General features: G+C 42.3%; 4 protein-coding genes across 5 annotated transcripts; 1 reads left to right on the top strand and 3 right to left on the bottom strand.

Annotated features, from left to right (window-relative positions):
• Nucleotides 1-108: 108 nt before the first annotated feature.
• On the bottom strand, nt 109-3,189 carry ftr86 (finTRIM family, member 86). Its single transcript, XM_049724971.2, has 10 exons — nt 2,547-3,189; nt 2,376-2,471; nt 1,940-2,173; nt 1,708-1,870; nt 1,543-1,632; nt 1,427-1,474; nt 1,227-1,277; nt 1,089-1,154; nt 793-995; nt 109-571 (listed from the first exon to the last, which is right to left on the bottom strand). The coding sequence occupies exons 1-10, from the start codon at nt 3,054-3,056 to the stop codon at nt 236-238; spliced, it is 1,797 nt and encodes a 598-aa protein (XP_049580928.1). The 5' UTR covers nt 3,057-3,189; the 3' UTR covers nt 109-235.
• A 392-nt stretch (nt 3,190-3,581) lies between these two features.
• Nucleotides 3,582-6,314, top strand: nudt8 (nudix hydrolase 8). The gene is made up of 5 exons (XM_049725013.2): nt 3,582-3,740; nt 4,415-5,140; nt 5,208-5,340; nt 5,590-5,667; nt 5,748-6,314. Exons 1-5 carry the CDS (start codon nt 3,718-3,720, stop codon nt 5,940-5,942), a joined length of 1,155 nt encoding a protein of 384 aa, XP_049580970.1. The 5' UTR covers nt 3,582-3,717; the 3' UTR covers nt 5,943-6,314.
• Nucleotides 6,315-6,468: 154 nt separating this feature from the next.
• mfrp (membrane frizzled-related protein) lies at nt 6,469-10,345 on the bottom strand. Of its 2 annotated transcripts, XM_049724970.1 has the most exons (13): nt 10,100-10,345; nt 9,845-9,962; nt 9,598-9,735; nt 9,363-9,521; nt 9,066-9,285; nt 8,427-8,557; nt 8,175-8,300; nt 8,013-8,089; nt 7,802-7,950; nt 7,462-7,592; nt 7,119-7,253; nt 6,830-6,957; nt 6,469-6,722 (listed from the first exon to the last, which is right to left on the bottom strand). In XM_049724970.1, exons 1-13 carry the CDS (start codon nt 10,151-10,153, stop codon nt 6,498-6,500), a joined length of 1,791 nt encoding a protein of 596 aa, XP_049580927.1. In that variant the 5' UTR covers nt 10,154-10,345; the 3' UTR covers nt 6,469-6,497. The 2 variants fall into 2 exon arrangements, with proteins under 2 accessions (XP_049580927.1, XP_049580925.1); XM_049724968.1 differs by having other exon boundaries at nt 8,175-8,557.
• Nucleotides 10,346-10,638: 293 nt separating this feature from the next.
• LOC137840461 (myb-related transcription factor, partner of profilin-like) lies at nt 10,639-11,982 on the bottom strand (the record flags this gene model as incomplete). The annotated part of the gene is made up of 2 exons (XM_068651399.1): nt 10,639-11,389; nt 11,550-11,982. Coding segments are annotated over 2 exons (933 nt in total), but the record flags the coding sequence as incomplete, so codon positions are not given.
• Between the last annotated feature and the right edge of the window lie 51 nt (nt 11,983-12,033).

The following is a 12,033-nucleotide window of genomic DNA, read 5'->3' as shown; positions in this document are numbered from 1 at the left end:
TACAATTATTGTTTTTTGACATTCGTATTTCTTGTACTTTTTCATTTATATATGCAATATATAGTAATTTAGAGAGATCAGAATTAAAATAATAAAATCAAACATGTATGTGATGAATTGATTCTTTTTAATGTTCATTTGTGTTAATAATGAGGACACAATAGTGGTGGGGGGGGATCATCTTGCAAATACAAGCAAGTTACAGTTATATTAATGCAGTGATTACATTTAGATTTCAATCCAACTGGCAGATTTTTACAGTAGCACCAGCTCCACTCCAGAAGCGGAACCCTGGGTACAGTGGCCCACTGAACTGGGTCACATGTTTGTGGAGGAGGTGAGCCTCGTCGTTGACGATACGGTAAAAAGCCAAAATGCCCGCATGCTGGTCCAGATAGGTTCCAATCCGTCTGCCTTTAGGTGAACCCAGAAGTTTTTCCTGGTTATTGTGCCAGAAGGAGAAACTGGTCCCAGACCAATACAAGCTCCAGGAAAGGGGATTGTGGCCCAAGCGGCTTTTGTCATCAGAAGACCGGCGATCCATGTCTTTGTACGCCACTCCAATGGTAATCTGGATGGTAAAGAAGTGAACATCCAATTAAAAAAAATTCTTGCAAAAAGTAATTGTGTGTAGTGCAAAAATTACAGAGCAGCTATTTATTAGGAAGGAAAAAAAAAAAAATCAGGACCTGCTCAGACTTGCTAAAATAAAAAATGCTGTTACATTTTTTTTCCTGCACATCTGAATGAAAATGTGAATAGAGGAATTATTTTCTTTTTGCAAAGGATCACCTTTGGGCCAGTCCACTTCACCTCCCAGTAGCATGGGCTACCTCCAAGTGGCTCGCTGCAGAGAAGCTGTCGCCAGTAGAGGAAGCGATCCGGGTGGTACGCTGGATACTGGTTCTCTGTCCGCAGTGTGGCCTTACGACCGCCATCCGACAGGTGTATGTGCCGATACACTGTGTTGGGGTCCATCGTGGGCTCAAAGCGAACTAGAAGATGAAGGTACATTTTTAATTAAGACATTAGAACCATTTCTTTGCCGTATATATTCTCTCTCTTATTCCTGGAAAGAACTGACTCACATTTCAGCAATTCTTCCCTACTCATTGGTATTGGACTTACAAGCCCTAATGTTGTAACAGGAGGTGCTGAAGGCAAAAACAGAAAGGAGACGGTGAATGCATTTGTTTTGAAAAGGATGTCAAAGCGTTGTTAGTCACCTTGGGGCTGATGAAGTGGTGGAGGTGGTGCTGAAGCTTCATTGGCAGTCACTGAATTAAGTAAATACATCACAAATCCATCAATAAATAGATAAAAGCCAGAAACATAACTCAAGAATATCAATATTTAGCATGTGCTGAACGATGCGGTAAGATGACATGATTCATGTCTTGCTGGTCATATAGTCAATATCACATACCTTGGGGTCCAGGCAAAGGTAAAGGTGCAGGATTAAGTGTCTCGTAAACTACAGGAATAAAAAACAAAATGGTTTATCGTGTAATCTTGAGAGAAATTTGGGTGAGTAGTTTACACCTGTGCTTTGTAGAGATGAAAAGCCATTGACTGGAATAATATTGGGTGCTGTGGCTCCTTCCGTTCTTGAGGTCACAGGGTCCTCATTCACTACGGAGTTAAAAGTCCACTTAATATCAAGCACGGCATAACAGAAGAGAAGATAGAAAACTTAGCTCCACTGACCTAAAGTGACCAGTTTAGCAAGACTAGATTTGCAGAGCTCCTTAACAGACTCTTGTAGCTCCTTTAAAACCGAGCAAACATCTGCCACCACCGCTTCCTCTTTGGACAGAATTGATTCTTGTGTGCCAACTGTTGAATCTGCCATCTCCATTGTGAGGAAATTCTAAAGAAGGAAAATCGTTACACTCTGCAAAATATCATCATCATCAAGCATGCCGCTTGAAACTACTACCTTTAAGAAGCCGATATGGTCCTGCATGTCTGCCAGTCTACTTAGCTCCTCCCCCTTCCAGTGAAGCTGTACCATCTCCTGCTCAAGTCTGTGAATATGACTCTCAATTTTGCTGCCTGAAGATCGCTCATGGGTGCCGAGAAGCTCACCGAATTGAGTGCCGGTGAGAGTGATGACATTGGCAAGATCGGAAAATAAATCCAGTCTCTCTTGCTGTAGAACCTGGACCAAAGCCTGCACCAATAGAGGGAAGATGAGATACAATTTTTTTTTTTAACAATTTCATATGCTATTTATGTGCATGTTTAAGGTGATTTTGGCAATTTTGGTCTTCTATACAAGTCAGCCATGTGAAGCAATACACCAATTGACAACAGAAAGAGCAAACTAAGGATTGTAAATATGTCCTAAAATATATACATTATAATGAACATACCTTCTGTTGACGGGCAACATTCGGGAGTTCTTTTAGCATTTTCTCGGTCTCCTTGGCTCGCCTTGCCACCTCCGCCTGCATCTGAGAGAGCTCTTCCTAAAAAAAAAGTGCAAAAATCACATCAAATGCCGTGCAGCCAGTATTTTTTAAATGTCTTCAGTTTGCTCATACTTGTCTCTTCTGCCTCTCTTCTTCAGGTTTGACCACACGATGCCCTTTGTGTCCATGCTGACAACAGACCACACACACACATTCCCTGTCATGACAGCAAAACAGATCCAATGGCTGGTTATGTTGAGGGCAGGGTCTGGCGGCCACAGTGGGAAGCTGAGGATAGACACGCAGCGGTTGTGGTCCGATATCTGGAAGATCTTCCAGGTAGGTAAGTTCTGACGGTGGAACAGAAGAAACCGCCGCAGAGGGATTTTGCTTGAGATTGGTGGTCCTAAGTTTCTCCATAGCTTCCACGAGGAGTGTGCTCTTTGCCAGGGTAGGTCGAGGCTTGAAGATCTGCCTGCATTGGGGGCAGCTGTATTGGCCCCTGCTGTTCCCAATGTCCCAGTGACTCTGGATGCAAGCCAAACAATAAGAATGTCCACAAGGTAAAGTTGCTGGATCTTTTAGGGTCTCCAGGCATACTGAGCAGACAAAAGTCTTCTCTGCAGACCAGGCTGAGGCCATGAGGTGCTGTGATGGAAGCGCGAAGTTTCCTTTCCAAGGTCAGAAATGAGAAGAAACCTAAGAGGGAGGAAAAACACAGTGTGTGTGTAAGGTTTAAAATGCCAAGTTGTGTGATTCACATGCTGTTTAGAAACTACAGCAGGTTCGACTTGGGGTGAAACTGGTAAAACCTGTTCTTGGGAGTTTCGCTTTACAAGTGATCACCTGAATTTTTTTCTTACGTTCAATTGTTAAAGGGAAGAACTAAATGTTAATATGGGTACAATATTTCTTATTTTAGTGTAATTAGTGTAATTAATTAATTGTATTGTGTTGAATGCACATGTTTTGGTGTTGACAATAAAAATCAACTCATGGATATCGGTTAAGAAATAAGGAAGTTATGACTTAATATCAATACAAATGCATTGACTTTGATTGGAATGCTGCCCTTTCCAACATGGCCGCTTTATCGACACGTCGGTTAGCCATTCATTCTTTCAATAAATTTCTTACATCTTTGTGGAAAAAGTTGTTTTTATTTTATTATCCATCCTTGAACGTAATTTTTCTATTCTCTTCCCAACTTCAATATGTTGTAAAACAAGTTTTGCGTCATGGCTGCGCAATCATGACGATCTTGAAGCTACGTTGCGCATCACTACTAATGGCAGCTGTGTAGATGCCGTGGATTCAACTTTCAAGGTGAGCTTCATCTAAATAAGTTGTTCTTTGTGCAAGCTTAGGGTTATTTTTCACGGTCCAACCTTACGTGGCTTATAGGAACCATGTAACCTTACGTTTCGTAACTACAAATTCCCATTATGCTAATGCATTATTCAGCTAGTTGACGTGAACGCGGACGCCAGATTAGTAAACATTACATTTATTTATATCAGCAATCGTACTAGCGTGATTGGCTGGTAATTCATCCACAGACATGCACGTGGACAACTCCACACTAAATGCACGAATTGCATTTATTTTCTGGTTGTGTAAAAAGCAACCACAAAGCTGCTAGTAGCCGGAGAGTTCAACCTACCTGTTCGGGTTGCAATTGCTTACAAGTCGCTAGACGTTCATTCGTCTTTTATACGATTCTTAGACTTGCCGTAGTTTGCTCAGCCGTAAAAATCAAAATGGTAAAAGTACTCACACTCTAAACTTAAAATAGACACAAAGTTACTTGTGCTGAAATGACTAATGATTGTTAAGTTTTACTGAAGTAAAAGTTAAAAAAGTAAGTATGCTGGGAGGTAAAGAACTTCTGATCACCATGTTTAAATTAATAGTTGTATTGAGTGGACTTTAACAAATCACATTTTTCTGTTATGACTTCATCTTTACTAACTAATACGTGTTTTAACTTCTTTTTATAGAATGTTTCGGGGGTTACAGCTGGTGATCCGCTCATGTCCATTAAGGTCACATCTGCGACTGAATGAGTCCATCTGTACCCGCGCTGGATGGTATTTGAATGAATGGAGGCATGAAGGCATTTTTGGAAGATGCACACATTCGTCACTCTCTACAGAGGCTGGAGCCTGTCCAACAAAGTATTCTCTTTTTAACTCACAATGTGACAGCAAGCTAAGTCAAGAGGCCTCATTACAAAACCTAAAATCCACAGATCCTGCTAAGTCTCCTTCAAAGCAAGCTGTGAACGTTCAGGACAGTTTATCAAACGCAGCTTGCCGTCTACCTCGGAGAAGATCTCAAGATATTTGTCATCCTTTGCACAATTTAAAGAATACAACAAACTATGGCCATTTTTGCTCCAGACAGAAGACTGTCAGCTCTTTGCAATGGTTAGAAAATGTCCGCACAAGAGCACAAGCCTATAGCCTCTCTTCTCACCAAACCAGAGCAATTCATGGAGTCTGGAGTGAGTGTCTTACTCCAGAAAATGAAAACAGGTGTCGACGGAGCCTGGCGCCCAATTTGAAGATGTATAATGTGGAGAAGGGCAATAAAACTCAGAGCCAAGGAAAGAGTCAGGGAGTATGGGCGTCCATTTTGGCATTGCTCTGCAGTGTAGAGGGAGAACCAGCATTTCTCTTCACGCTGCGCTCCAGTACGTTGAAGGGGCACAGGGGGGATGTCAGGTTAGTAGCGGCATGTGGTAAATATTCTGCACATTTTGTTGAGTCCTCATTTCCACATCTGGTGTAGCTTTGCTGGGGGAAAGAGTGATCCATCAGACGGTGATGTGGTGGTCACTGCACTGAGGGAGGCCCGGGAAGAGCTTGGCATTCACGTGCCAACAGAAAGTGTTTGGGGTGTCCTCAAGCCACTCAGGGACAGGGTAAGACTTTCTTTCACTCTATTGTTTTTTGCATGTGATGGGAAAATGAAACTTGAAATTCAGAGAGTGCCCTCTAGAGGATTCAAAAAATACAACAACTGCTTCATGAAGCAAATTTGAAGCTTTTTTTCCCCCAACACTGATGTAAACGGCCCGGGTTAGGAAACACTTAATTCTCCTTGCACACACTTTACGATGATGCTAAGTCATGTGACTTGAACTTATACTTGTCATTTGGCCTTTATTTAGTCAGGGATGATGGTGGCTCCTGTGCTTGCTAACATAGGCCCGCTTGAGGAGTTGGCCTTCCAACCAAATCCTGCAGAGGTAAAGAACTATCTTTTAATTTAAGCCGGACTTCTGATGATAGCAACATTCAAGCCATTGTCTTTCTCTTTGGTTCTCAGGTAGAGGAGATTTTTACGTTGTCTTTGTCCCATTTGTGCGACCCACAAAACCGTGGGTACACACACTTCCGCAGAGGGGACAGGTACAGCTTCACGATGCCAGTGTTTTGTAACGGGAAGCACCGCGTATGGGGCCTGACCGCCATTGCCTTAGACCAGTCACTAAAACTTCTTGTCCCATCAAATCTGCAGTGAAGCACAATCATCATCTGGCTCAGAGTTCATATTTAATCATGTGCAGTCAAGCTTCAACTTTTTCTGCACAATTTTTACTTGTTCTCACAGAGTTCCTTTAAATGAAGTCAGCCAATTTGCTATGATAAAACCGTTTTGACTTGTTACACATCTTCTGATTGACTGAATGAATTGATTACATGAGTTTCCATAAGTTATTTGCAGCTAACAAGACAATATGTGAAATCCGTGAGTCCCAGATATTTATTATTACATTTATTACGTTTTTACCTCACTCAGAATCAAACCTGTACTGTTTAAGATTGAACATATTATATTATATCAGAACGTGGTATGTTCAAGGACAAATGCATTAAAGATCACTTGGAAAAATTTGCTTCCGGTCGTTTTTTTTCCTTGTACCTTGACAAGGCAATAAAGGAAATAGTCTTGCAGTTGAGAGACCAGCCGATATATTTATTATTTTAGAGGAATTTGGATCATCTAACTTTTTAACCTTTTCTGAAATGACTTTAACTCACTCATATTGCTTTTAGTGCTTTACTTTTGTAGCGATCAAGGCACCGAGCACTCAAAGGGGTCCTGTGTGTCGGGCAGGAGATGGCAGTTGAAGGGCCAGCTAAAGGAGAAAAGATCCAAGGCTTGGCTGCACTGCTGCTCGGCCGAGGAGCAGACAGAGCGGCAGGGCTGCAGGACGCCTCCGTGAGGGTTGCACTGTGGCAAGAACATCCCGCAAACCAGTTTGCGCAATGGCTCGAAGCAGGCAAGTTCCATCAGAACCTTTGGCAAGATCAGAGGAAAGATGTGCAGATGTGATGCAATTCAAAACAAGTCTTAACTCATGTGTGTGTCCAAGGTGGATCCTAATTTGACAAAATGTATTCTACCCTGTACTGTCGCAGAAGAGTGGTAGCTTCTTGCTGATCGGCGATGGAGAGCCAAACGTTGGGGAATGAGGTGAGGTTGTAGCTAAGACCCTGACACATCTCCACCTCTATTGACTCACACGGAGAAGCTGGTGACATCAAGAAAATAGCATAATCCAGTTAAGTCCAGACAAACCTCTACTCAAAACAATACAAAAAGGTCAAGACCCATGTTTTTGGTGACAGGAACATTTACAATTATTTTCTTGACAGTTGCCATGGAAATAACTGATTGATTGCATTTACTCACTGAAGGAAGGATAAGTGGAGTTGCTGCAATCTCGTTCATCTGCTCCATCAGGGCAGTCGTTCCAGCCATCGCACAACCATCGCGGGTGAAGACACTCGCCACTACTGCAGGCAAACTGCTTCGGACCGCATGTCCCTTTAACAAGCAAGTCACAAATTTATTTTGTCAATTAATTGAGCAAATAACTATTGTGAATTTTGCAATTTAGAAGAGTTGGGCATGTGCCGTGAAGTTTAAAGATCAAATTGAGTTCATCTGTAAATTTAATTTTATCCAGTGATGCATTGTTTATAAAAAAATAACTTTTGTAACAATGTGTCTTATTGTAAGAGGTACAACTCACTGTCCAGCAGCGATATGGACTGATAGGTTGCGTTAAAGCCGCTGTCAGCCACTCCCTCGTCAGCCACAAACAGCACAGTCATGTGCTGGCCGGATGAGGTCAGGTCAGGTGGGAGGGTGGTGCCACAAAACCTGACACAGAAAAAAACCCACTTCAGAGATGAACTAAAAGAGAAATGGCGGACCAACAAATTGTCTTAGGTCCAACATTAGCATCCTTGTACTCAAAATGATGCTAATACAATGTGTGGCAATCTGGCTCCCTCTAGTGGTACATCATATAATTACTGGATTGAAAACTGACTAATATATTCCAATATTAAAACCACAATATGTCTTACCTTCCCAGAACTCTTCCAGCATCAGTGTTGCTGCTGTCATGCACCTCCACATAGTCAAAGTCACACACATCCTGAGTCTCCAGGCTGAAGTTTCTGAAGTGCAGCGTGATGACGTGACCCTCCTCAACGGAGATGTGCCATACGCAAAACTAAGGAGATGGAACGGTATGTTTATGGGGTGGTGACCAGTGCAAAATTGTTATATATGAACCTGCTGCTGAGGGTATGGCCTTGGGTGGTTTGGACTTGCCAGGAAGCCGTGTGGCCCAATTTTCTGCCCGCCGCATTCTGTAAAGAAACAGCAAAAATTAGATAATTAAGGAATTTGTGGGATGTCAGTTTTACTTCGCTGAATTAGATCCCATTCTCTCACCGCTGTGTTTACGGGTGCAGTTAGCCTCGTCTTTTTGGTCATGGCAATTTGGATGGCCGTCGCACACCGACACAGGCAGCAGACAGCGGCCACTGTCGCACATGAACTCGTCTCTGGAACAACTTTCTGAGAAGCAAGCACACGGGCGCACATTATATAGATAGATATGACACATGAGCATGTTGCATACGGGCAGGTAACAAATGAAAGGATTTTCCTTTAGTTTGTCATCCATGCACACAAACCACTGACTGTGTCCAGGCAGCAAAGCCTTGTACTGAGCCGAAAAGCCATTGCCTGCAATGCTGCCATCAGAATGGAAGGTCACCCATACTGTACTGCTGTTTGTGTTGACTGTTGGTGGCGCCACTGCGCCACAAAACCTACAGGAGGACACATAAAGCCGCAACATTTCTTTGATACACAGAACACAAGTTTTATTGGCGGCATATTCAAATATTATGTTAGGTAGGGATGACTTAAACGTTGGAGGGGGCCACAATTTGCCAAAACTAACATTGAGTTGCAAGTCTATGCTTTTTTTTTCACAGAAATCAACTCACTTAAAATTTTAATCTTATGGACTTACTATATTTGCCATACCATTGCAAATGTAGCATAGGGCAGTGTAAAACCCTGTGTTAGTGCAACTAAGCCACATTAGCCCCCTAGTGGTAAATAGTGATATTACAACTTAAAAGTACAGATTTTTTTTTTTAATATTATTTTTTTGTTTTTACATTTACCCAACACACCAATATCGAATGTTTATTAGGGCTGACCTGTTGGTGATAAAGCATAACAAGCATGCAATGTAAAAAATAATCAGTATGTGAATTCTATTAGTGCAATACTGAATTGTATACGTGTTAACTATGATAGTCGACTAACCTTGTGACCACAGAGCTGTCTTCTAGATGCTCCTGTACCTCCAGCCAGTCAAACAAACAGGGAGAGGGACCCTCAACACTCAAAAAGGTCACATGGATCTGAATTAATTGAGGGGGCGTGACTTGGATGACCCACACACACAAGGTGTTGGGGGGATAGGAGCCCGGGTAGTTTGGTGAGTTGAAAAAACCTTCGGAATCCGTCAAAAATCCACCACAACCTGAAAAGAAGGAAAGCTGTCTGCTCCGTAACCAAAAAAGCATCAGCTTTGACGAGATGAACATATTTGTGTCCTACGTGTTTCAGTCGTAGGGATGCTGGCTGGGTTCAGTACTGGCATACTGTCTAGCTGGCTTCTGTTTGCAGGAATTGAAGGTAATTCCCCACCTCCTGCACTCAACGGGTCCGGAGGGCTGGTGGATAACAGTTGCTCCTCAACCTCCTGACCTTTCATCTCTTCATCCATAACAGAATGTAAAAACAAAAACTAATTGTATAAATATCGTTTGTAATTTGCTAAACAGACACTCACGTGTGAGGATGAGGGCCAGTGTCAGGCCGAGAGCCACAACCAGGAGCAGGGCAGCGACAGAGACCACTACCTTCCCCCAGCCACAACCTGCACCCCGCAAAGGTAGAACACACACCACGAAGAGACCCCAGCCTCGACCTGAATATTTACACACAAACACCTTTATCGGGATTGTGGCAAGACATTTGAAAGAATCTGCTCTTGGATAAAATTTTGCATGCAGAAATCCTCTGGATATTTTTTTTACTTGCAAAGCTACTAGTTGGTGGTTTGATGGGCTCAGGGGTAATTGAGGTCATTCCAAATCCCTCCACATGCTCTTCTCGCTCTCCTTCCAACTCAAAGGCGGGATTGCAGAACACACTCTGGACAAAGAATGATAGGAAAAATCGACAATTTATATCAGAGGTAAATAGCACCAAGAAAAGGTTAAGCAAATAACAATGATAGCAATTATTTTGTCAACGCAATCAGCGTCACCATCATGGTTGACCTTTCTCACCTTGTAAATGTCCGAAGCGTCCGAGTCAACGACTACTCGAGTGAGATCCGACATCTTTGGTCCGCTGCTGTTTTGTTAGCGAACCCATTAGAAAAGTTGAAAGAACGAATCCAAATGGAGAGCTCTCGTGATGCGAGTTCTCATGTGCATCAGAACAGCACAAAGGTGGCCATCCATCAACAAGCTCCAGGTAGAAATATTAATAATGTCAAAAACGCCATAACAAACGCACTTCTTGTGGTTTGTTGTGTGAGAGCTTCTCATACACTTTTTAAAACTCTTTTCCAAAGCCAAGTCAGCTGAGAGGGCTAAGCCCTGAAGGAGGGGGCACGGAAAGGTGGGGCTCCTGGTTTAAATCCAATAATCCCAGATATTTTAGGATAACCTATGTTTTATTCAAAGGCAAGTTTCAATACAATATCCAACAGATTTGGATAGAGAGGGATTATTTTTCCAACATCCTCCGCATGTATTTTTTGGGGGGGGTATTGGTCTAATAGGTTATACTTGGGCTAAAATAAAGACAAATAACTCATGAATTAATATTTCATGTATTTATCTTTGAGTTACTACAGTAACTAACCAAACACTGCGACTTGCAATTTTTAAAAAATTCACAATGTCGTTGTACACAAAATTCAAAAATGTGACATAACATAAGTCAGTAAAACAATAACAGATTACAACAATACAAATAAATTTATGATTTTATCACTTTTCCATGAAACAATATGGAAATATTCTTCAGCACTAAATTTATCCAGACACAATATGAATAATTGCGATGCATTTATGTCCTTTTCGTCGAAACTGTTTCATCCATCAAAGCTTTCCGTTTCCGCAGATTACGCTGAGGTTCACACGGGAGTATTTCGCTTTCACCTCCTTCTTCACCCCGTCTCTCTTCATTTCCCGATAGTTCAGTAGAGGGGCCACTTGAAGAGAATGTCCTCTGAGTTCCTACTGCCCGTACGCCTTCTTCTATCACTCTTGTCAGGACACTGATGGCAGTCGTGAGGTCGGATACGGCGCTGACCAGTTGCCTGGTATGCGCAACGATGGCCTGCGTGTCCCGTCGGGATGCACGCATAACAGATGACACGACTCGGACCTCTTTTACAATGGATTGTAAGCCATGTTGAAGGGCTGCAGACTGATTTTTCTGCAGCTGGAGCATCTCCTTGTCTATGTCCTCATATGATGAATTCTTCTGAGGCTCTGGAGAGACGTCTGTTGGTGACTTTGGTTGACTTGATTGCGGTGCTGATTCTGGAGTTTCTAATGGAGTCACTGATAAAACAGAATTGTTGTTTTGAAGAATCTCAAGGAACATTGAAAAAAAAAAATCAAAGATTCTACCCTCTGTCGCTTTAAGTAGTGACTGCACAAAATTAACATTTGTGTGCAACAACAAAAATATGTGCAGCACAAAATATTGACGTGGCCCTACCTTTGGGTTCTGTTTTTGGTTCAAGGATGTCAAATTCTTCAATTTCAAGGTTCTCATCGCAGAAGGTCATCTGCAACTGTTCCAAAATCGCAGAGAGAGGTATGTCTTGCGCCGCCGATCCCCCGACTGTTTTATTAGCAGCCGATTTATTTTCAGCCATTTTTTCTTTTGTTCTTCTTCGGATATCTTGCCATCTTTTCTTAACCTCATCTGGGGTTCGACTTGTTTTACTCACAGCATTGACTTTCTTACAGATTGTCTCCCATATTGCGTTTCTTCTGTTTATATTTAGATTTCTTTCCTGCAACTCACCAATGTGCTTGTTTGCTTCTTCCACTAACACTGCCAACTCCATCACTTCAAACTTCATTTTGCGCTTGCGGTTCTCTCCCACATTTTCCATGCTGAAAACAATCAGATGGCGCAAATCCGATCAAAGAGGAAAGGTAAAGGTACAATCATCGGTGTGGCCAACTTGGATCAC

The sequence above is a fragment of the Syngnathus scovelli genome, chromosome 7, assembly GCF_024217435.2.
Source record: "Syngnathus scovelli strain Florida chromosome 7, RoL_Ssco_1.2, whole genome shotgun sequence".
In the NCBI taxonomy this organism is placed as follows: domain Eukaryota; kingdom Metazoa; phylum Chordata; class Actinopteri; order Syngnathiformes; family Syngnathidae; genus Syngnathus; species Syngnathus scovelli.
This window is presented reverse-complemented; position numbering and strand designations above follow the sequence as displayed.